The 25999-nt window shown below is 40.1% G+C and overlaps 1 protein-coding gene across 16 annotated transcripts in view; it reads left to right on the plus strand.

The window, feature by feature from the left end:
* The window catches only part of LOC112669357 (phosphatidylinositol 3,4,5-trisphosphate 3-phosphatase TPTE2-like), a 176411-nt gene that overhangs the window by 126024 nt on the left and 24388 nt on the right, over positions 1 to 25999 (plus strand). For 15 of the 16 annotated variants that reach the window (XM_025462377.3, XM_025462378.3, XM_049100918.1 and 12 more), the window contains 3 exons: positions 13631 to 13692; positions 15231 to 15311; positions 19617 to 19722. In XM_025462377.3, the coding sequence (XP_025318162.1) occupies positions 13631 to 13692; positions 15231 to 15311; positions 19617 to 19722 (249 nt within the window). Of the gene's footprint in view, positions 1 to 7214; positions 7260 to 13630; positions 13693 to 15230; positions 15312 to 19616; positions 19723 to 25999 lie in introns of all 16 variants that reach the window. The other variant, XM_025462387.3, reaches the window with a different exon arrangement.

Consider the following 25999-nt stretch of genomic DNA (forward strand, 5'->3'; position numbering starts at 1 on the left):
ACAAGTCTATATGTTATGCTACACTCCCAACAAGTGTAGCTACCATCTGTCACTATGTAGTGCTTTTACATTACCTTTGATTACAATACCATTCACTATATTCCTTGTGCTGTACCTTTCATCCCCTTAACTTACTCTATAACTGGAAGCATGTTTCTGCCACTTCCCTTTGCCAATTTTATCCAAAGCCTCACCTCCTTCCCTTTGGCACCAACCACTTTGCTTTTGTATTTATTTTTTTATTTTTATTGGAGTTCGATTAGCCAACATATAGTATAACACTCAGTGTTCATCCTGTCAAGTCCCCCCCCAGTGCCTGTCACCCAGTCACCCATCCCTTTGCCCACCTCCCCTTCCACTACCCCTTGTTCGTTTCCCAGACTTAGAAGTGTCTCATGTTTTGTCACCCTCACATTTTTCCCACACATTTTCTCTCCTTCCCCCTATATGTTTCTCTCCTTTCCCTTTAACTATGTTTTATATTCCCCATATGAGTGAAACCATATAATGATTGTCCTTTTCCAATTGACTTACTTCATTCAGCATAATACCCTCCAGTTCCACCCACATTGAAGCAAATGGTGGGTATTCGCCGTTTCTGATGGCTGAGTAATATCCCATTGTATATATAGACCACATCTTATTTATCCATCATCTTTCAATGGGCACCAAGCCTCCTTCCACAGTTTGGCTATTGTAGACATTGCTGCTATAAACATTGGGGTGCAGGCGTCCTGTGTTTCACTGCATTTTGGTGTAATACCCCAGTAGTGCAATCGCCGGGTTGTAGGATACTCTATTACTAACTCTTTGAGGAACCTCCATACAGCTTTCCAGAGTGACTGTACCAGTTCACATTCCCACCAGCAGTGCGAGAGGGTTCGCTTTCTCCACATCCTGTCTAATATTTGTTGTTTCCTGTCTTGTTAATTTTCCCCATTCTCACTGGTGTGAGGTGGTATCTCATTGTGGTTTCGATTTGTATTTCCCTGATGGCAGGTGATGCGGAGCATTATCTCATGTGCTTGTTGGCCATGTCTATGTCTTCCTCTGTGAAATATCTGTTCATGTCTTTTGCCCATTTCTTGACTGGATTTTTTGTTTCTTTGCTGTTGAGTATGATAAGTTCTTTTAAAAATATTTTATTTATTTATTCATGAGAGACACACAGAGGAGAGAGAAGCCGGCTCCACACAGGGAGCCAGATGTGGGACTTGATCCCGGGTCTCCAGAGTCACACACAGGGTCGAAGGCAGGTGCCAAACCACTGAGCAGCCCAGCACTAAGTGCCTTGATAAGTTCTTTATAGATCTTGGGTACCAGCCTTTCATCTGATATGTCATTTGCAAATATCTTCTCCCATTCTGTAGGTTGTCTTTTTTTTTTTTAATTTTTATTTATTTATGATAGTCACAGAGAGAGAGAGAGAGAGGCAGAGACACAGGCAGAGGGAGAAGCAGGCTCCACGCACCGGGAGCCCGACATGGGATTCGATCCCGGGTCTCCAGGATCGCGCCCTGGGCCAAAGGCAGGCGCCAAACCGCTGCGCCACCCAGGGATCCCTGTAGGTTGTCTTTTAGTTTTGTTGACGTATCCTTTGCTGTGCAGAAGCTTCTTATCTTGATGAAGTCCCAATAGTTCATTTTTGCTTTTGATTCCTTTGCCCTCATAGATGCATCTTGCAAGAAGTTGCTGTGGCCAAGTTCAAAAAGGGTGTTACCTGTGTTCCCCTCTAGGATTTTGATGGATTCTTGTCTCACATTTAGATCTTTCAACAGTTTTGAGTTTATCTTTGTGTCTGGTGTAAGAGAATGGTCTAGTTTCACTCTTCTGCACGTGGCTGTCCAATTTTTCCAGCACCATTTATTGAAGAGACTGTCTTTTTCCCAGCGGATAGTCTTTTCTGCTTTGTTGAATATTAGTTGACCATAGAGTTGAGGGCCCACTTCTGGGTTCTCTATTCTGTTCCATTGAGCTATGTGTCTGGTTTTGTGCCAGTACCACACTGTCTTGATGACCACAGCTTTGTAGTACAACCTGAAATCTGGCATTGTGATGCCCCCAGATATGGTTTTCTTTTTTAATATTCCCCTGGCTATCCGGGGTCTTTTCTGGTTCCACACAAATCTTAAGATTATTTGTTCCAACTCTGTGAGCAAAGTCCATGGTATTTTGATGGGGATTGCATTGAACGAGTAAATTGCCCTGGTTAGCATAGACATTTGACAGTATTTATTCTTCCAATCATGAGCATGGAATATTTTTCCATCTCTTTGTGTCTTCCTCAATTTCTTTCAGAAATGTTCTGTAGTATTTTAGGGTATAGATCCTTTACCGCTTTGGTTAGGTTTATTCCTAAGTTTATCTTATGGTTTGGGGTGCAATTGTAAATGGGATTGACTCCTTAATTTCTCTTTCTTCATTGTTGGTGTATAGAAATGCCACTGACTTCTGGAAATTGATTTTGTATCCTGCCACACTGCTGAATTCCTGTATGAGTTCTAGCAATCTTGGGGTGGAATCTTTTGGGTTTCCTATGTACAGTATCATGTCATCTGTGAAGAGGGAGAGTTTGACTTCTTCTTTGCCAATTTGAATGCCTTTTATTTCTTCTCGTTGTCTGATTGCTGAGGCTAGGACTTCTAGTACTATGTTGAATAGCAGTGGTGAGAGTAGACATCCCTCTCGTGTTCCTGATCTTAGGGGAAAGGTCTCAATGTTTCCTGATTGAGAATGATATTTGCTGTGGGCTTTTCATAGACGGCTTTTAAGATGCTGAGGAAGGTCCCCTCTATCCTACATTCTGAAGAGTTTTGATCAGGAATGGATGCTGTATTGTGTCAAATCCTTTCTCTGCATCTATTGAGAGGATCATATGGTTTTGTTTTTTCTCTTGTTTATATGATCTGTCATGTTGATTGTTTTACGAGAGTTGAACCAAACTTGCATCCCAAGGATAAATCCCCACTTGGTCATGGTGAATAATCTTCTTAATGTATTGTTGGATCCTGTTGGCTAGTATCTTGTTGAGAATTTTTGCATCTGTCTTCATCAAGGATATTGGTCTATAATTCTCCTTTTGGGGGGGGGGTTGGTTCTGGAATCAGGTGATGCTGGCCTCACAAAACGAGTTTGGAAGTATTCCATCTCTTTCTATCCTTCGGAACAGCTCTAGTAGAATAGGTATGGTTTCTTCTTTAAACGTTTGATAGAATTCCCCTGGGAAGCCATCTGGCCCTGGACTTTTGTGTCTTGGCAGGTTTTTGATGACTGCTTCAATTTCCTCCCTGGTTATCGGCCTGTTCAGGTTTTCTATTTCTTCCTGTTCAAGTTTTGGTAATTTTTGGTTTTCCAGAAATGCATCCATTTCTTCTAGATTGCCTGATTTATTGGCGTAAAGCTGCTCATAATATGTTTTTAAGATAGTTTGTATTTCCTTGGTATTGATGGTGATCTCTCCACTTTCATTCATGATTTTATTAATTTGAGTCTTTTTTTCTTTTTAATAAGGCTGGCTAATGATTTATCTATCTTATTAATTCTTTCAAAGAACCAACTCCTTGTTTTGTTGATCTGTTCTGCAGTTCTTCTTGTCTCTATTTCATTGAGTTCTGCTCAAATCTTTATCATCTCTCTTCTTCTGCTTGGTGTAGGTTTTATTTGTTGTTCTTTCTCCATTTCCTTTGGGTGTGAGGTTAGCTTATGTATTTGAGTTTTTTCCAATTTTTTGAAGGATGCTTGTCTTGCAATGTATTTCCCTCTCAGGACTGCTTTTGCTATATCCCAAAGATTTTGAATGGTTGTATCTCCAATTTCATTAGTTTCCAAGAATCTTTTTAATTCTTCTCTAATTTCCTGGTTGACTCATTCGTCTTTTATTAGGATGCTCTGTAACCTCTACATGTTTGAGTTTCTGCCAAATTTCTTCTTGTGATTCAGTTCTAGTTTCAAAGCATTGTCGTCTGAAAATATGTAGAGGACACTCCCAATCTTTTGGTATTGGTTAAGACCTGATTTGTAACCCAGTATGTGGTCTATTCTGGAGAAAGTTCCATGTGCACTTGAGAAGAATATGTATTCAGTTAAGTTCCGATGCAAAGTTCTGCATATATCCGTGAAATGCATCTGATCCAGAGTATCATTTAAAGCTCTTGTTTCTTTGGAGATGTTGTGCTTAGAAGATCTGTTATTTGCAGAAAGTGCCATGTTGAAGTATAAGTATATTGTGTATACTTGTGTATACCAGTATAAGTGTATTATTATCTAAGTATGTCTTAACTTTGGTTATTAATTGATTGATATACTTGGCAGCTTCCACATTAGGGGCATAAATATTCATGATTTTTAGGTCTTCTTGTGGGATAGATCCTTTAAGTATGATATAGTGTCCCTCTTCATCTCTTACTACAGTCTTTGGGATAAACTTTAATTTATCTGATGTAAGGATGGCTGCCCCTGCTTTCTTTTGAGGACTATTTGAATGGTAAATGGTTCTCCAACCTTTTATTTTCAGGCTGTAGGTGTCCTTAGGTCTAAAATGAGTCTCTTAAAAAATAAAAAGATAAATAAATAAATAAAATAAAATAAAATGAGTCTCTTGTAGACAGCAAATAGATGGGTCTTGCTTTTTTATCCAGTCTGAAACTTTTGTCTTTTGATGGGATCATTAAGCCCATTCATGTTCAGAGTTACTATTGAAAGATATGAATTTAGTGTCTTCATAATACCTATTCAGTCCTTGTTTTTGTGGGTTATTTCTTTGGACTTCCTCTTTCTTTTACAGAGTCCCTTTAATATTACTTGCAGAGCTGGTTTGGTGGTCACATATTCTTTCAGTTTCTGCCTATCTTAGAAGCTCTTTATCTCTCCTATTCTGAATGAGATCCTTGCTGGATAGAGTATTCTTGGCTGCATGTTCTTCTCATTTAGTACCCTGTATATATCCTGCCAGCCCTTTCTGGCCTGTCAGGTCTCTGTGGAGAGGTCTGCTGTCAATCTAATATTTTTCCCCATTTAAGTTAAGGATCTCTTGTCTCTTGCTGCTTTAAGGATCTTCTCTTTATCTTTGGAATTTGCAAGTTTCACTATTAAATGTCGGGGTGTTGCGTGGTTTTTACTGATTTTTGGGGGGGATCTATCTCCTGGATCTGAATGCCTGTTTCTCTCCCCAAGTTAGGGAAGTTCTCAGCTATGATTTGTTCAAATACACTTTCTGGTCCTCTGTCCCTTTCGGCACCCTCTGAAACCCCAATTAAACATAGATTTTTCCTTCTGAGGCTGTCATTTATTTCCCTTAACCTTTCCTCGTGGTCTTTTAATTGTTTTTCTCTTTTTTCCTCAACTTCCTTCCTTGCCATCAACTTGTCTTCTATGTTACTCACTCTTTCTTCTACCTCATTAACCCTCATCATTAGGACCTCCAGTTTGGATTGCATCTCATTTAATTAATTTTTAATTTTGGCCTGATTAGATCTAAATTCTGCAGTCATGAAGTCTCTTGAATCCTTTATGCTTTTTTCCAGATCCAGCAGTAGCTATATAATTGTGCTTCTGAATTGGCTTTCTGACATTGAATTGTAATCCAAATTCTGTAACTCTGTGGGAGAGAGTACTGTTTCTGATTCTTTCTTTTGTGGTGAATTCTTCTTTCTAGTCATTTTGCTCAGTGCAGAGTGGCTAAAAATGAGTTGTACTGGAAAAAGGAAAGAAAAAAAAGAAAAAAAGAAAAAACAAAACAAAACAAAAGACAAAAACAAAACAAGGAGGGGTATCCTCTGGTTCTATATACTGTAAATCCCTTGACTTCCCCTGGAGCTTTCAGCACTGCTCTGTGGAGAACTTGCTCTTCCCCTGTCCTTCCAGCTGGTCTTCTGGGGGAGGGGGCTGCTCTGCTGATTCTCAGGTGTGTGCACCTGGGGGAGCTGCCCTGCCCCTCCACCAGGTGCATGGCTCAGTGGGAGCTATCATGTGAGGCCTCTGTTCCCTGGCAGCCCTGTTCCATCTCAGGCACAGGGTGACACCAGTAGCAACAACCCCACTGGTGGCGGCCAGCTTTCCAGCCCTGGAGTCAGCTCCCGCAGTAACTACCACAGTCTCCCAGTCTGCACTGGCCTGGATGCTCCAGGGGTGGGGGTGGGGGCGCTGATCTGCACAGCTCGGGGGCACCCCACAGCTGGAGTGTCCCCCTGTCCTGTGCCCTCCCCACCTCCGCCTGTCCACGATGGAGCGCAGGATCCTGGTCTGTGTCCCCTGGCGCCCTGGGATCTGGGGCCTATACTGCTAGAATCACGCTCCAGGGGCACACAGCCCCTTCCACCTGGAGCCACCACCTGAGCTGCTCCCGAGGCCCTGCCGGGCACACTCCATCTTTTACCGAGCTCAGCGCGCAGGGTGTGGTGTGTGCTCCCCTGGGGCACACTTCCTCTGTTAGTGACCCCGGGAACCTGAAGGCCCCACTGGGATCCCCTCCTGGGATCCTGCCCAAGTTCCCTGCTAAGTGCCTTTCCGTCCAGGAAGAATCCGGTGCAGATTTTTAAAGTTCTTGCTTCTCCAGGGCTGGGCTTTCCTGTCCTGGAGGCTCTCGCCGCAGGACTTTAGCCTGGCTCCTCGTGGGGGCCCTCCCCCATTTGATTCTTTTTTCTTTCTTTCTTTCTTTCTTTCTTTCTTTCTTTCTTTCTTTCTTTCTTTCTTCCTTTCTTCTTTCTTTCTTTCTTTCTTTCTTCTTTCTTTCTTTCTTTCTTTCTTTCTTTCTTTCTTTCTTCTTTCTTTCTTTCTTTCTTTCTTTCTTTCTTTCTTCTTTCTTTCTTTCTTTCCTTCTTTCTTTCTTTCTTCTTTCTTTCCTTCTTTCTTTTTCTGTCTTCCTACCTTGTTAGAAGTGCAAACTCTTCTCTCTGTAGCATTCCAGCTGTTCTCTCTTTAAATCTCAGGCCGAATTCATAGGTTTTCAGGATGATTTGAGAGTTATCTAGGTAAGTTGGTGGGGACGGGTGACTTGGGGACCCTACTCTTCCGCCATCTTGCCCCGCCTCCCCTAATATTACATTCTATTTATATACCACCTCTTTTTCCATTTATCTATGGTTGGACATTTGGGTTGCTTCCATATCTTGACTTTTGGAAATAATTCAAATTAGTGTTTTTGTATTCTTTGGATAAATACTCAGCAATGGAATTACTGAATTGTATGGTAATTCTTTTTTTTTTTTTTTTTTTAGGAAACTCCATACTATTTTTCACAGTGGTTGCACCATTGTGCAAATGTAAGTTGCACCAACTTATTTTCTCATCAACAGTACACAAGGATTCCTTTTTCTCCACATTCTTGCCAACATTTGTTATTTCTTGTCTTTTTTATTCTAGCCATTCTGACAGGTATAAGGTGAAATCTCATTGTGATTTTGATTTGCATTTTCTTGATGGTTAGTGATATTGAACATCTTTTCATGTGTCTGTTGGCCATATGTATGTCTTCTTAGAAAAATTTCTACTCAGGTCCTCTACCCATTGCTTATTTGGATTGTATGGAGTTTTTTGGTGTTGAATTGCACAAGATCTTAATATACTTTGGTATTAATCCCTTATCGGATATATTATTTGCAAATATCTTCTCCTATTCAGTGCATTGCCTTTTCAATTTGTTAATGGTTTCCTTCATTATGGAAAACATTTTTATTTTGGTTTACTCCCAATAGTTTATTTTTGGTTTTGTTTCCCTTGCCTAGAAGACATATGTAGAAAAATATTGCCGGGCAGCCCCGGTGGCGCAGCGGTTTGCCACCGCCTGCAGCCTGGGGTGTGATCCTGGAGGCCCAGGATCGAGTCCCGCATCAGGCTCCCTGCATGGAGCCTGCTTCTCCCTCTCCCTCTGCCTGTGTCTCTGCCTCTCTCCCTCTCTCTGTGTGTCTATGAATGGATAAATAAAATCTTAAAAAAAAAAAGAAAAATATTGCTAAGGGTAGTGTCAAAGGGCTTACTGCCTATATTTTTTTCCAGCAGTTTTATGGTTTCAGGTGTCATATTTAAGTATTCAATACATCTGGAGTTTATTTTTGTGCATGGTGTAAGACAGTGGTCCAGTTTCACTCTTTTGCATGTAGCTGAGCAGTTTTCCCAGCACCATTTATTGAAGAGACTGCCTTTTCCTCATTGCCTTTTTTTGCCTCCTTTGTCATTAACTAATTGACCCAATAAGCTTGAGTTTATGTCTGGGCTCTCCAATCTGTTCTATTGATCTGTGTATCTACTTCTGTGCCAGCACCATACTATCTTATTGCTATAGCTTTGTAGTATATCTTGAAGACTGAGATTGTGATACCTCCAGCTGTACTCTTTCTCAAGATTACTTTGGCTATTTAAGGTCTTTTGTGGTTTCTTTTTTTTTTTTAAGATTTTATTTACTAAAAAAAAAAAAAAAAGATTTTATTTACTTATTCATGAGAGACACAGAGAGACAGAGACACAGCAGAGGGAGAAGCAGGCTCTATGCAGGGAGCCTGATGTAGAACCCGATCCCAGGTCTCCAGGATCATGCCCTGGGCTGAAGGCAGGTGCTAAACCACTGAACCAGCCAGGCATCCCATGGTCTTTTGTGGTTTCATACAAATTTTAGAATTCTTTGTTGTAGTTCTGTGAAAAATGTTACTATTTTGATAAGGATTGCATTAAATCTGTAGATTGCTTTGGATACTATGGACTTTTTAATGATATTAATTCCTTCAATCTATGAGTATAGAATATCTTTCCACTTATTTGTGATGTCTTCAATTTCTTTCATCAGTATCTTGTAGTTTTCAGAGTACAGATCTTGCACCTCTTTGGTTAAGTTTATTCCTAGGTTTTTTATATTATTTTTGATGCAATTGTAAATAAAATTATTTTCTTAATTTCTCTTTCTGCTACTTTGTTATTAGTGTATACAAGTACAACTGATTTCTATGTTAATTTTGTATCCCATGACCTATATGTTTCTAGGAATTTTTCTATTCTAGACTATTTAACTTGTTGGCATATAATTTTTTATAGTACTCTCATATAATCCTTTGTATCCCTGTGATGTTGGTTGTTACTTCTCTTTCGTTTCTAATTTTATTTATTTGGGCCTGGGCCCTATCTTTTTTCTTGATAAGTCTAGCTAAAGTTTCCTCACTTTTTTTTTTTAATTTTATTTATGATAGTCACAGAGAGAGAGAGAGGGGCGCAGAGACACAGGCAGAGGGAGAAGCAGGCTCCATGCACTGGGAGCCCGACGTGGGATTCGATCCCGGGTCTCCAGGATCGCGCCCTGGGCCAAAGGCAGGCGCCAAACCACTGTGCCACCCAGGGATCCCAAGTTTCCTCACTTTTGTTTATCCTTTCTAAGAACCAGTTCTCAGTTTCATTGATCTTTTCTATTTATTTTTTAGTGTCTATTTTATTTATTTCTGCTCTAATGTTTATTATATCATTTCTTCTACTAGCTTGGAGTTTGTTCTTTTACTAACTCCTTTAAGGCATAAGCTTAGATTATTTTAGATTTTTCTTATTTCTGGAGGTATATTTGTATTGCCATAAACTTCTTTCTGCTTTTGCTGCATCCCAAAGATTGAGGACTATTGTATTTTCATTTTTGTCTCCAAGATTTTTTTTTATTTCCCTTTTGATTTCTTCATTGACCCATAGGTTGTTTGCTAAAATGTGATATACCCTCCACATGTTTATGTTTTTCCACTTTTTTTTTCTTATGATTGATTTCTAGTTTTGTACCAATGTGGTCCAAAGGATTCATGATGTAATTTCAATCTTCTTAAGTTTATTGAGGTTTGTTTTGTGTTCTAACATGGCATCTGTCGTGGAGAATTTTTCATATGTATTTGAAAAGAATGTGTATTCTGTTGATTTTGGATGGAATGGTCAACAGATATATATTTATATATAAATATAAATATTATATTTATATAATACTTATTTATATAAAATATATATATATAAAGTCCATTTGTCCTAATATGGCATTCAAAGACACTATTTTCTTATGTATTTCTGCCTGGATAATTTCTCCATTGATGTAAGGGGTGTCAAAGTCTCCTGCTATTATTGTATCATTATCAGTTTATCCCTTTGTGTCTGTTACTATTTGCTTTATCTATTCCTTTCTCAGGTTAGGGAAGTTTTCAGCCATTATTTCTTTTTTTTTTATAATAAATTTATTTTTTATTGGTGTTCAATTTGCCAACATACAGAATAACACCCAGTGCTCATCCTGTCAAGTGCCCCCCTCAGTGCCCGTAACCCAGTCACCCCCAACCCCCGCCCTCCTCCCCTTCCACGACCTTTGTTTCCCAGAGTTAGGAGTCTTTATGTTCTGTCTCCCTTTCTGATATTTTCCACACATTTCTTCTCCCTTCCCTTATATTCCCTTTCACTATTATTTATATTCCCCAAATGAATGAGAACATATAATGTTTGTCCTTCTCCGATTGACTTACTTCACTCAGCGTAATACCCTCCAGTTCCATCCACGTTGAAGCAAATGGTGGGTATTTGTCATTTCTAATGTCAGCCATTATTTCTTCAAATAAGTTTTCTGTAATGTGAATATTTGTTTTCTTGAAGCTGTCTAAGGGATCCTTTAACTAATTCATTTTTTTAATTCTTACTTTTATTTGCTGTTCAGGTTGTGTGTTTTCCATTATCATGTCTTTTACGTTATTGATTTGTTCTGCTGCATCTGCTAATCTGTTGATTCCCTCTAGTGTATTTTTGTTTCAATTATTCTGTTCTTCAACTCTAGTTGATACTTTTTCGTTAAAACAACAACAAAAAAAATCTTTTTATTGAAGTTCTCCCATTCTTCTCTCCAGTCCAGTAAGCATCTTTATGATCATGACTTTAAACTATTTATCAGATATATTATCTCCATTTCATTTAGTTCTTTTTCTGAGGTTTTGTTGTACTCTTTTGTTTAGAGCAAATTCCTCTATCTCCTCATTTTAGTTAACTTTCTGTGTTTATTTCCATCAATCAGGCAGATCAGCTACTTCTTCTAAACTTTGAAGGAATGGTCTTGTGTATGGTCATCCCCTGTGTAGACAGTGTGTGCCTGGTGACTTTGGCTGACTGGAACTGTGAATGGCTTAGGCTTTGGGTCCCAGAACACTCCATGCTGGGATGTCCTGGTACAATGGCCAGAGCTGTAGTAGGCATTGGCCAGGGTGGTCCCTGAGCTCTCTGCAGAGGAGGCATACTGACAGAGTGGCTGAAGCTGAAAGAAGTACAATCCAGGGAGTACCTGGGCTCTCCACACAGAGGGTCTTTTTCACAGAATGGCTGAAGCTGAAATAGGTGCAACTGTAGTAAACCTGGGGCTGTCCCCATAGAATGTGCCCTGATGTGGTGGCTGGAGCTAAGGCAGAGGCTGGAGGTCCCAGGGCACTCCATGTGGGGTGGCTGGAGTTTAGGTGGCATGCAACCCAGAGGGTGGCCCAGTGGTTGAGTATCTGCCTTTGGCTCAGGTCATGATCCCAGGGTGCTGGGATAGAGTCCTGCATTGGGCTCCCTGCAGGGAGCCTGCTTCTCCCTCTGCCAGTGTCTCTGCCTCTCTCTGTGTGTCTCTCATGAATAAACAAATAAAATCTTTTTTAAAAATGCACTGTGGAAAAATCCCAGTAGTAAAATCTAAAAGGTTTCTTCACCTAGATTGCTTTAAAGAATCTGAAACTAGAAATTACAGATGATGCAGTGGTTTATACCATAGGCCTGGCCTTTCCAAGAAAGAACTCCAATTGGGAGATTCATACTTAAAAGGTTAAAACCTTTGTCTAATATCAGAAGTAGTAAATAAGTGTAGGTTTATGTTTTAAGTTAAGATAAAATATTGAAGGTAAGTATGTATCATTTTTATGATTCCCTGCTATACCTACTTGATTGGATGATAGGCCATCTACTGTGTCTGTGGTTGGACACAGCCACATGGACATGGAATCTGCAAAAATGTTTTTCAGATAGGAAAACACCAGTTCTAGAGACCCAGAAATGTCCTCCAGAGCTGAAATGTTAACAGTGTATATACGACTGAGAGCTAGGTTGTTATTAGTCAGGATTTCCATTAGCAAGAAGCCTTTATGTATCATAGCATAAGGTGGTAAAAGGTCTTTTTGGAAATACTGGGCTTAGAATGTTTTTCAAACTATGGGTTGCAAAATAAGTTTAGTTGTTCATTGAAAAAAAAAGGAAATATCAGAGAGGGTGACAGAACCTGAGAGACTCCTCATTCTGGGAAATGAACAAAGGGTAGTGGAAGGGGAGGTGGGAGCAGGGATGCGGTGATGGGCACTGAGGGGGGCACCTGATGGGATGAGCACTAGGTGTTATACGGTATGTTGGCAAATCAAACTCCAATAAACAATATACCAAGAAAAAGGAATAGACACTGAGGGGGGCACTTGACGGGATGAGCACTGGGTGTTATTCTGTATGTTGGTAAATTGAACACCAATAAAACATTAATTTATTTAAAAAAAAAGAAAAAGGAATAGAATAGAAAATAGAATGTATCTTGAGTTAAAAGGGTAAGCTTGAAATTATACAAAGTAAGTTCAGCATATACTGGCTAAGACAAAAAACTACAGATAGTTATAGAAATAAAAGACAACATATTTTTGAAATCAAATCTTATATAACAAGACAAAAATATAAATTTGAATATAACATAAACTTTGATGATGAAATGACATGAAATCAAGGATTTGCTTTAAAATGCTATAGATGGAGCCTGGGTGGCTCAGTCAATTAAGTATCTGACTCTTGGTCTCCGCTCAGATCTTGATCTCAGGATCTTGGGTTCAAGCCCTGCATTGGGCTCTGTGCTGAGTGTGGAGCCTAGTCAAAAAAAGTTTAAAAAATGGAATGCTGTAGAAGAAGAGAGGAAGAAAAACAGGGAGAAGGTGTAGAGGAAAGAAACAAGTACAGCAATACAACATACTCTAGGGGACAGATATATGAGGTTCATTACACTGTTCTCTTTCATGTATGTTTTATAACATACTTAAAAACTCAAAAATAGAAGGGGAAATGGGTGTTATAAATGCTACATCATGTTTTGGGTTCTGGTCATGTTTTATCTTTTACAGGAACTTTTATTTATGATAGTTAGAAAAACAGGGTGTGTAAGTAGACTTCACTGCTTCTGTCTGTTACTACAATCCCCAGCAGTAGTGATTTAAGAACAATATACACATGTACTTGTGCCTCTGTGCACACAGGACAGAATTCAGGTAGAACCTCAGAGCAGTGAGAAAGCTTTGGCTATTCCTGATTTGGAATATTTTGAACAAGCACTCTGAAAAGGAAGGAAAATCAATCTAAATGGAGCTCTTTGACTCCTAACTGGGAAATAAACAAGGGGTAGTGGAAGGAGAGGTGGGTGGGGGGATGGGGTGACTGGGTGACGGGCACTGAGGGGGGCACTTGACGGGATGAGCACTGAGTGTTATACTATATGTTGGCAAATCGAACTCCAATAAAAAAATATATACAAAATTAAATTAAATTTAAAAATTAAATAAAAGGAACTCTTTGAATATTTCTGACAGCATTTTTATACCAAGAACTGCCATGAACAATGGTTCACTTACTAACTTCTTTTCTCTTCCAGGAAGAACTGGAACTATGGTTTGTGCCTACCTTATTGCCAGTGAAATATTTATAACCGCAGAGGTATGAAAGATGTTACTACAGACTCTGTGTCTTGTGCGATTGAATTTGAATGTGATAGTTCTGAAACCTCACTGGTAGGATGTTAAGAGGATTCTTTGCGCCATGGTATTTAATGAAGTTGTAATTGAAGATGCACATATGAGAAAGTTTGGTTTTGATACTTCCTCATTTATTTTTTTTCAAAAATTTATTTAAATTCTAGTTAGTTAACATACCACATTTCCTTGTGTAACTTGCACTGGTTAGTAACTGTGACCTGAATGCCTCTTACTCTGGGCCAGGACTAGGGGGAGGTCAGTGAGACACTCACCTCAGGCATAAAACTTAAGGAAATACCAAAGTTTTCAGTAATTAAAAGAAACAGTCTAATGCAGTATTTTTTAAAATTAATGCAAAAAAAATCCTTGACATATACAGTAATAACAATATGTTAAATAAAGATAGGGCCCAATACGGACAGGAATAATGTGGGGTAAGGTCAAGCTGTCCAAGTGCAAAACAACTCTATAATCATAATGCTTTGTTCACCTCACTGCATCCCAGCCCTGCTCTCATGCCCCCAGTTAGGGGCCTTCCTCCTTCCTCACAAGAATAGTATCAAGACTGGTTTGGTAAGTTCTCCAGAGGACTTCCAACATCCTTAGAAGCACGAGGTAGATGAAAGGTACATCTTCCAACATAGAACAAAGTCTCTCCTGTATGTTATTAACCTCTCATAGTCAAGATCCATGGGGTCTGTTGGAGTCTGTGCCCCTTGAAAATTTCCGCAAAGAGAGGGAGGGCTATATCCAGTTCTTAAAGCATGCTTCTTGGTCTCATTTCTGCCATGATTGTGCTGAGAAGCTCCTACTGAACAGATTTGCCCAGCCTCTCTGCTCCCCACTTGGCCTGCAATCCGAGAAGAGAAGCTTCAGATTGTCTACAGTGCCCCACACTCTGGCACCACCATCTGCTTTCTTCCTAATTTGAGACACAGAGGTTAGGAAAGTGAATATTCCAGGACAGTGTTTTTCAAACTGGGTCCAATCCAACAGTCAGTTGCAAAGTCAACTTATTGGATTGTGACTAGTGTTTTGTGTGGGTTTTTTTTTTTTTAAGATTTTATTTACTCGTTCGTAAGAAACACAGAGAGAGGCAGAGACATAAGCAGAGGGAGAAGCAGGCTCCTCACAGGGAGCCTGAGGCAGGACACAATCCCAGGGTCCCGGGATCATGCCCTGAGCCGAAGGCAGAGGCTCAACCACTGAGGCACCCTGGTGTCCCAGTGACAAGCATTTTTTTAAATAAAGTAGAATAGATTAGAATAGGAAATATCAAAAGGTAAGTATTATTTTGTGAAACTTTGGCTTCAGTTGTGTGTGAGTGTGTGTTTGTGTAAAAAGCCTTGACATGACTTTTTCCATCAACTTTATTTTGGGCGGCCTCAGCCCAAAGGCTGCTAACTTAAGGAAATAATGTGCCCTTTGAAACTTTACGAATGCCTCACATGGGAAAAGAAAGTGCAGATGAACTATGATTGCATTGCCCCCTTTCTGTAGGATAGCCTTTACTATTTTGGAGAACGGCGAACAGATAAAAGCACCAGCACTAAATTTCAGGGAGTTGAAACTCCTTCTCAGGTAAGTTGTCTTTCCTAAAAGGGGGTTCTTTGGGGAGTTCGGTTAAAATTGGCACCTATTTGGTTGCATTTTGGACTCCTCCTCTGCTGCTTGACTCTGGTGCCTGTGACAGGCCATGATCCTTCCCAGGGCCTGAGGGCCACACCTGTGGCCCTGCCCATGTGCTGCAAGCACCGAGTTCCCCCAAGACATCCTGCTGTCCGGTTTACATCTGTCATTGCTACAGAGTTCAAAAGTTGATTCCCTTTCCAAAGTAGAAAGGTCTAATTTCTAAGATTCTAGACTCTTGAAGATTATGGAAAGTCACTAGCATTTGATTTCCCTCTGAGAGGGATCGAGTCTTTCACAAACCCCTACTAGGGCAATTCACCTCTTGCAGAAAGAACATCACATGCATGTGTGACAGAGACAGAGGAGGGGACTGCTGCATTTTGAAAGAAAAAGAAAGGGGGAAATTAACATCTTTCAAAAACCTATTATAGTCCAGACATTATTGCACTTTGACATATATTATCTCATTTAATACTCAGAAAACCCATGTGAAACATATACAGTTACTGTATTTTTTCCTTTTAAAAATGTTTTGTGATGAATAATATCAAACATAAAAAGTTGAGACAGTCCTATAACAAATTCCCCTATAGTCTTCATGCCACTGCAATCAGAATTTTATCATGTCTCATTCATTCCCTCCCCACTGTCCTCACACTTCTCGTCCCCACTGTCCTCGTCCCTTCTCCACTTCTTCTTGAAACCCGAGCTACTATGGAGAAAATCCTGTCAGATCATTGTATCCACAGTATTTCACTGTAACATCTCACATAGATTCTTGGGGAGGAAAACAACTTAAAACCATTGACCATATCTAAAAATATTACATCTCAAGGGGCACCTTGGTCACTCAGTGAATTAAGCATCCAACTCTTGATTTCAGCTCAGGTCGTGATATTAGGGTGGTGAGATTGAGCCCCATGATGAACTCTACACTGCACAAGGTGTCTGCTTGAGATTTTCTCTCTACCCCCCCACCCCTCCCTCTAAAACAAATAAAGAAATCTTTAAAAAAAATATTATGCCTTAATAATACCTTAATAATATCCAATTTCCATAATTAAATGTTTCTAAAATTTACTTTGTTTCAATCAGGATCTAAACAAGGGCCACACATTTTATTTGGTTGCTAGATCTCTTCAATCTCTTTTAGATCTTCCTTATTTATTGCAGTAACCAGGATATTTATCCTTGAGAGTTTACAAAATTCTAGACTTTGTTGCAAAAACCATGCTACGAGTATTATATTCATTATCTCATTTAATATTCTGAAAAACTTGGGTGGGGGGTTGAGGTGACTGTCACAGAGGGGGCATTTGACAGGATAAGCACTGGGTGTTATGCTATGTGTTGGCAAATCGAACGCCAATAAAAAATATATACAAAAATATATATATTCTCAAAAACTCTAAGGAGGCACCATTATGGTTCCCATTTTATAGATTGAGAAATTGAGGTTCAGGGAAAATCAACTTTTTGAACCAAGAACTCAAATCCAGCTGTGTCAGACTCTATAGCCCATTATTTCCCATCCTGTGCCTTTTCTATATTGCTCCTCAAGCTGAAGTAAGACCTAGTTAGGAACACTTAAGTAGACCTACGTGGATATGGCTGTGAATGAAAGTTTGAGTTAGGCGCTGGGAGCTGGATAGATACCCTTGGCCTTCATTAGCAGCAATATTATAACTGCTGACTCTAGACATTGAGTTTGAGGCAAGAGAATGCAGCCTTATCCACTGATACTTTTCTGCCACCCTCAAACAAAACAGGAAGAAAAAAACCATAAACCATAAACTAAAAATAATAGATGAACTTACTAAAGCCTAGCTATAGTAATGGACATCATGCCATTTCCATGCTCAAGATCCATACCAGTTTCTGCCAGTGGCAACAAATCTAAACGTTTCACCTGGCACTCAGTATCTTTGAGAATGTGATTTTTCCACTCATTTCTTGCACTATGTGCCTCACATTGTCCCATACTCCACATTTGGACTGTTTGTGTTTTCCCACCCTGTCCACATGTTGTAATCACGTGCCCTTGCTTGTGGGGGTCCCTTTCCTGGAGCCACTTTCCCTTTGAGCATAAGGAGTTTCTTACTTTTTCAGTTATTATACCCCTTTGTGTTTTTCGGGGGCACTAATTTACTTCGCATTATTCTCTAGCCGTTTGAAGTGGTGACTTTATCCCTTTTGCAGGCAAGGCCCATGTCTTATCCATCTTTGCACCATTTGCCTCCCAGAATGTCTCACAGTATCCCCTTTGTTTGTAGATAATGCTTACTAAACACATGTTCATCATATTAACTCCTGCTCCAAACCCTTGTTGTTTTAGGCTGTAGGAGAAGCAGCTTGAGAGCTCTGGTGTGTTACGAGCCTTTTGTGGAAAGTAGAGAATCTGGTGGCAGGGGCCAAGGACATGTTAGATATAACTCCTTCAAGGACTCTCTCCCTGTACATCTTCCCTTCCCCACTACTTCGACACCATGTAGTTTCTCTAACTTCAGTCTAGAACTGGCACACCACAGGCCATGATGGACTCTCTTCTGATTCACTGGGGTAACAGTACAAGGACCTGGCAGCAGTGTGAGCGCTGGGTTGGCAAAGCCCCCAGACAGAGTTCCCTCCATGGGAAATGGTGGTAAATCTGATACCGTCATATTTTGACTGTGTTTTGTGGCCCACTCTGTGGACTCCATTTCATCCATTCCCCAAGTTAAGAACTTGCATGAGCCTTTCTTTTGACTGGCCCTTTCCAACGGAAAATATGGCAGTTAATTTTATTAACACATCCCATTGGGTGGGAAAACATCTGTGAACTTTGAAGTCCAGTTGATTCAGTACTAGAACTCTTCCATTTCTTTTCTTTTTTTTTTTTTTTTTAAGGTTTCATTTATTTATCTGAGAGCGAAAGTGTGCCAGGTGTGGAGGGAAGGGGGAGGTACAGAGGGAAAAGGAGAGTCTTTTTTTTTTTTTTTTAATACAGTTTATTTTCTTAAACAAGTGAAACACATCCCAAGACTTATTAGCTTTCTGGCCTTGGGCAAATTGCTTTATTTCTCTGAGACATTGTCTTTCATCTTTATTTTTTAATTTTTATTTATTTTTAAATTTTTATTTAAATTCAATTAATTAACATATATTATTGGTTTCAGAGGTAGAGTCCAGTGATTCATCAGTCTTATATAACACCCAGTACTCATTATATTACATGCCCTCCTTGATATCCATCACTCAGTTACCCCATCCCCTGGCCCCTCACCCCTCCAACGACCCTGTTTGTTTCCTATGATTTAGAGTCTCTTATGGTTTGTCTCCCTCTTGGATTTCGTCTTGTTTTATTTTTTAAGGGGAGAGGGTCTTAAGTAGACTCCCCGTGCTGAGTGCCAACACAGGGACTTGATTTCACAACCCTGAGATCACACCCCTAAGATCATGACCCGAGCCAAAACCAAGAGTCAGATGCTTAACCAACTGCATCACCCAGGTGCCCCCAGAATTCATCCACTTCTTGAGAGTCAAGGAGGGGGTGCCTGGTTGGCTCCGTTGGTAGAACATGTGACTCTTGATCTCAGGATTGCCAAGTTCCAGCCCCATGTGGGTGTAGAGATTATCTTTAAAAAAATTTTTTTAATCTTTAAAAAAAAGCAGAAAGAGCCAAGGAGAGCCCTTGTGAGCAGCTTGCCACAGGAGAAAGACTAGGCTAAGAGGATCCAGGGCTTCCTCACAAAAAATAGAATTGGGGACATGAAAAGTGAATACACTCAAACTGGCCATGGAGATTAGGGCATATGTATCTACTAGTGGCATGTGGAGGTCTTCTTAAATTCTTTCATGACTAAGAGGCTACTTAGTCAAGATTGTGCCAAACCATAAATCTTCTTTCAACTCAGTTACAGCCAAGCCTCCACCCCCAGATGGACCTTTTCCACAGTTGCATTAACTGCATCTTGATGTAATGTTGTAGCTCTTTCACTGGTTCTGATTAGGTGCCCACTCAATCATAAGTAGCCTATAAGCAACACCTGGCTCCTTTTGTGTTCCCTCCTTGCAGCGCTGTGTTCAGTATTTTTCTTCTAAGGGATATTTTCAGTCATGAGGCAGCAAATATAAACATGCCTAGTTATATAATGGCACTCAGTAAATGTGTCTTTAATTAGTGATTCTCCTTAAGTTCTATATAAAAAAAATATAAGGAATGCTGAATGTAGGCTTTTTATCTCCACTTAAATTGAAGCTTCTGTTGTTTTGCAGAATAGGTATGTTGGATATTTTGCAGATGTGAAAAATATCTACAATATGACTCTCCCTCCAAGAAAAACACTCAAGATAAAAAAATTCATTATTTATTCAATTCATGGTAAGTGCTTTATATATAATTGGAGAATTTGGCAAAGGACAATGTTCTGATTTTTCAGGGGTAAGAAGGTTGCTCCTCAGCCTCTATACCGACAGTCTCAACCCATGGCTGTCCTTTTATGCATCCTCACATATGAACACCCCTCCCCGGAAGAGTCCAGCAGCCCTTAGGTATCCTCTCTTTTCCTTTCCCATCACCAATTTGTGGGGCTCCATCCTCTTCCCTTTTCTCTTGTTCTCATTGCTGCTTTGGCCTCAGCCCAGGATGGACTTTTCAGAATTGGACCTCCAGTGGAGAGGAGAGAAAGGGCTCATGAGCCCTGGATACCACCCTTTCCACATGCCTGCCTCTAGTGCAGGGTTCATCTTGGCAGAGGCACCCCTGTATCATTTTCTTACATGTTCCCTTCAGAGACCCTTTTTTTTCTCTCATCACCTGGCCTCTCCCTCTCCCCTCCTCCACGCATGGCCCTTTCACCCCCAGCAAATCAAGGTGTCTTAATATGTCTTAAATGCCCAAAGATGCCTTAAATACCCAAACAGCAAGTGAATTTTGTTGCCACAAATTCTTTTTTCACGAATAACTACCAAGTGCCTGCTCTGGGCCCCCCATGCAAGCGTTTCTCTGCCCTTAAGAAGGAGAGGAATGCGTACACATAGATAAAGATCCGACCACAGTATTCAGGCACACACAGATTGGGCCCTGCTCAGCTGGGGATCAAGGAAAGCTTCCTAGGGAACAGCACCCAGGTCTTCCCTATCTGAATCTACACGAACACAGAAAGTGTTGGGAGTCACCATTTGCTTCGACGTGGATGGAACTGGAGGGTATTATGCTGAGTGAAATAAGTCAATCGGAGAAGGACAAACATTATATGGTCTCATTCATTTGGGGAATATAAATACTAGTGAAAGGGAATAAAGGGGAAAGGAGGAAAAATAAGTGGGAAATATCAGAAAGGGAGACAGAACATGGAAGACTCCTAACTCTGGGAAACGAACTAGGGGTGCTGGAAGGGGAGGTGGGCGGGGGGTGGGGGTGACTGGGTGGCGGGCACTGAGGTGGGCATTTGACGGGATGAGCACTGGGTGTTATTCTGTATGTTGGCAAATTGAACACCAATAAAAAACAAATTTATTATTTTAAAAAAAAGTGTACCACACATGCAAAAAAAAAAGAAAGGGTTGGGAGAAACCTGGACTCTTGGCGGGGAGGTGGGGGTTCAGCTATTGGTTATTACCAGGAGTAAAAATCCTTTTAAACCTTAAAAAAGCTGACTGATTGCCTGCTTCAAGAATGTCAGGAGAGGTAATGGGATCCACCATCATCCAAGGAGGCAGGAAAATTAGTCAAATCACCCATCTCTGGGACTTAATAAAGGATGGGGAAGGGGAGCAGTGGAAGAAGGAGGGAGCCATCCTCAGGTCTCTAATTCTACATCACCCACCTCACTTTCTGCAAAGCTCACAGGGGAGTTGCAGAGCAGGGCCACCTAGTGGGGATGAGATAAGACCTCTCTCACTGCCAGAGGCGCAGCAGGGAGTGAGTGATGCTCTGACTCCCCAAAGTCAGATTGTGGACCATGAGGAGGTGCCAGGTCTCTCATGGGTGGTAGGGTGCCAGGGCATTGGTATCCATTCAGACAGCCTAGTATTTTTATTTTTCTGGAGAGTTGCACAAAATAAGATCTAGATTTTTTTTTTTAACATTTCATCCAATTAGTCAGAAATAAAAGAATCCTTTAAAATATATATAAAAACTGCATAGTCAAAAAAGTACAGTTAGTTCAAGTATAAAATGCTTTTTCTCAAATTATTTCTATATCCCTTCTCTTTTTTTTAATGATAAATTTATTTTTTATTGGTGTTCAATTTGCCAACATACAGAATAACACCCAGTGCTCATCCTGTCAAGTGCCCACCTCACTGCCCGCCTTCTCAACACCACACACATAGAGGTGGTGGTGAGGAATTTTAATGAATTACCACAAACACATTGCACAGGTTGCTGGCTTGTGAAAACAAGTGTCAATCCAGTAGCATTGTTTCTGTGGGAAATATTGGTCTAGGTCTCCAAACAAGCATTGTGCAGGCAGACCCTCGAAACACAGTATGTTCTGGCAGAAGGCTGCTTGTGTGTATAAATGAGCAACTGTCTGTGAAAAGGCTTTGCAGACTGCAAAGTCCTCTGCAGAGTCCATTATGACTGTTTCATGGGCTGTGTGTGAATTAGGAGGGACAGGGTTGCCATGGGTCCTAATGGGTGACCTCAATCAGAATTCCAGCTGCTGTCAGACCCCACCAGAGCAGAGCCAGGCTTGTCCAACAGGTGTCAGAAGGTAGGGGATAGCAGTATTTTGCTTTGTTCCCTTTCCATGTTCAATGGGATCTTACAAAAAGGGTAGACCACTTTATTCTCTAATGAGAAGCAACACAGTCAGCCATTGGAGCATTTTCTCCCACTGAGAAATATAAACCCAGCCATAAAACCAACTTGGTGGCATGATAGTATTGTATCTGAGTGTATACTCTGCTTCAATTTCCTCTTTGTTAACAATTAGACCAACAGTATCTATACAAACCTCTGTGAGTATTAAACTGTTCCAGATAGGCAAATAGGCACTTAGTCCAATGGAATTTTAATATATTTTCTAACATGGATAATGAGAATGGGAATTGTTTCCCAAATTCTAAGCTTAACAAGGTTTTTAATATGTTCTAGAATTTTGTGTGTTTCTCAGTCTGATATTATATCCTAAGACTGTGATTTTTCTGTTAACATTTTAAATTTTATAGAAACTCTGTAGAAACATTGTTTGTTTAAACTGTAAGTTGCAGATGTGGCGAATAGAGGAGCTAACCCAATGTACAAATACTGCAGGGGAAAACTGGTAGAGGGTTTCATGGGTTTGGTTTGCTAGTCTTGGGCTAACATAAAATAGATGATAAAAGTCTACTTTGAGATTCTTCATGAAGACTTCCAGGCAAAGTTATAATCTTAGCAATTGTTCAATACAGTGTGAGTCCAGGCTTGAGAACCAACTTCAGTAGGGCTACATGGTAAGTTAACATTCTTTCTGTACCCACATAAATAATCAGGCCAAAGCTAAAGGCCAGCCACCTTCTTTTTCTTCTTTTCTTTTTAAATTTTACTTACTATCCTCTTATCCCCTTATTATTCTCTTATAAGCCTGTCCTTCAAGTTGTACCCTCTAGGCTAAGAAGTGCTGTTAGCCCTTGGGGGTGGAGACTCTTGATGCCCCATCAGGATCCCCTTAGATCCCTTCTACCAGCCAGCTCTGTGCTCCCATCCCCCTAGCCTCCACCCCCTTTGCTCTAATCTTTGGAGAATTACCACTGAAGCCAACTCAACTTTGGTTCCAACTTCTTCCTTTCAACCCTGAACTTCTAGTCATCAGCCAGACACTCCACACCTCAGAACAACCCATTGGATCCTGAACTCATTCATGGCTCACCTACTTCTCAGCCTCATTTCTGTTTTGTGGGTTTTTTTAACCGACTTTGCCGAACCCTGAAGATCCAAGCTAAGTAACCTCAGGACCTGTGAGGCAGTAAAAAAAAGCCTGAGCCCCCAAGTTAGAGGCCTGACCTGAGGCAACTCACTCAAGCTGTCTGAGCTTCACTTAGCTTCCTCAGATTTAAAATGGGGGACAATTATACTATGTACCTCCCCAGAATCCTCCCAACACGACTCTTGCTTGCCTTTCCACATCAGCCATCGTCACTTTCCTTTGAGTGGCCTTTGCTCCAGACATGCCAGCCTCCCTGCCCTTCCCAAATCACAGCAATTATGTTCGTTCATGCCTCCATGCATCTGCGCGCACTGGTGTTTTCTGCCTAAAATGGTTTTGCTTTCCATGCCCACCTGGCGAGCTCCTACCATTCTTTACATCCCGGTTCAAGAGTTCTGTTCCTTAAGCTTTTCTTGGGTTTTCCAGGCAAAGTTAGGGATTCTCTTCTTTACTGTCTCACAATACTGTCCTACCTATGGTCTATTTTTAATATCCTTATGCTTTCCTTTTATATTTTCTGTGGTTTCCTCCATCTGATTTTCTAATTTACCATTTCATTTTTCTTCAAATTTATCTTGCCATTTATCTCATTATTTAATTCAGTTATATTTTTTATACTTAGATTTCCAGTTGGTATCTCTTATTGGTTTCTTGTTCTTGCTTCATGTTCCTACTATGTAGTCCCATGTCTCCTGGAGGGTCTTTGGCATGGTTATTTCACATTTTTGGATCATTTGTTTCAATAAATCTGCTTTCAGTGTTAAAAAAAAAAAGTTGGAACCAAAAATTACTAAGAGTGATACCATCCCTGTTGGGCAGCCCATAGGCAATGACCAACAGTTGTACAAAAACTCAACTCCATTGCTTCAAAGTGTGACAAACTCTGCAGTATGATTTACACTAAAGAATCCCCTCCCTCCCCGGATCAAGCTGAATACACTGAATCCCACCCTTCCTTGGCTCTTATGAATGAATTCCTCCTAGGAGCACTTCCTTTATAAATCACTAGCACCCAAAGGGTTGGCTCAGGGTCTACTTCTGAGAGAACTCAACCTAAGACCACCTATTATACTGAGATATTTCTAACATTGTATTTACTTAGCCTATATCAGGGGATATACTCTATATTGCAAACTGCATGAGGATAGAGACCATTATACATTCGTCTTTGAATCCCCCAGATCATAACACATTGGAACTCAGTAAATCTCTGTTGACTTAACTTGAACTAAAATGTCTCTGGCATGTCTCACTACACCATGGCCATCCCTCACCACCCACTTCTCAATTTTATCCCTTACCTCTCTGTCCCTCCATAAATCAGCTCCAGCAACAGTGGCTTTCTTCTTCATTTTCTTTGTTGTCATTCTTTTATAGTAACAATTCTTGGACTTCTTTGTATTGTCTCCCCATATTTTTATAAACTTTCTTTATTGAGGTATACTTGACACAAAATGTTACATTAATTTCAGATACATAACCTTGTGATTCAACAAGTCTACATGTTATGTTATGCTCACCACAAGTATAGCTACCATCTATCACCATACAACACTATTACAGTACCACTCACTACATTTCCTATGCTGTACCTTTTACCCCCATGACTTATTCATTCCATGACTGAAAGCCTGTATCTCCCACTCTCCTTCACCTATTTTGTACATCTTCCCATCTGCCTCCCCTCTGGTAACCACCAGTTTGTTTTCTGTATTTACAGGTTTGATTCTACTTTTTTGTTTGATCATTTTTTTATTTTTTATATTCCACATAAAAGTAAACCCATATGATATTTGTCCATTTTTGTCTGACTTATTTCACTTAAAATAATATCCTGGAGGTCCATCCATGTTGTCACAAATAGCAAAATATCATTCTTTTTATGGGTGAGTTATATATCTATATCTATATCTATATCTGTATCTATATCTAATCATCTCTTTATTCATCTATCAATGGACACTTAAGTAGCTTCCATGTCTTGGCTATTGCAGTAAAGAGAGAGGTGTAGATATCTTTTCAAATTACTGTTTTTGAACATGGAAGACTCCTGACTCTCGGAAACGAACTAGGGGTGGTGGAAGGGGAGGAGGGTGGGGGTGGGGGTGACTGGGTAGCGGGCACTGAGGTGGGCACTTGACAGGATGAGCACTGGCTGTTATTCTGTATGTTGGCAAATTGAACATCAATAAAGAATAAGTTTATTATTTAAAAAAAATACTGTTTTTGTCTTCTCTGGGTAAATACCCAGTAGTGCAATTGCTGGATCATATGGTATTTCTATTTTTTATCTCTTTTTTTTCCCCTATTTTTCATCTCTTAAGGAACCTCAATACTGTTTTCCACCATGGCTGCACCAATTTACATTCCAACCAAAAGTGTGCAAGTGTTCCTCATTCTCCACATCCTTGTCAACACTTATTATTTCTTGTCTTTTTTATTTTACCCATTCTGACAGTGTCAAGTGATATATTATTATGGGTTTTTTATTTACATTTCTTTCATGATTAGTGATGTTCAGAATCTTTTCATGGGTCAGCCATTTGTATGTCCTCTGTGGAAAATGTCTATTCAGATCCTCTGCTCACCTTTAAATTAGATTATTTGTATTTTGGTGTTGAGTTTTATAATTTCTTCATATGTTTTGGATATTAATTACACATCAGATATATCATTTAAAGTATCTTCTCCCATTCAGGAAGTTGCCTTTTCAACTTGGTGGTGGTTTCCTTCACTGTGCAAATT

The sequence above is a fragment of the Canis lupus genome, chromosome 25, assembly GCF_003254725.2.
Source record: "Canis lupus dingo isolate Sandy chromosome 25, ASM325472v2, whole genome shotgun sequence".
NCBI classification, from domain to species: domain Eukaryota; kingdom Metazoa; phylum Chordata; class Mammalia; order Carnivora; family Canidae; genus Canis; species Canis lupus.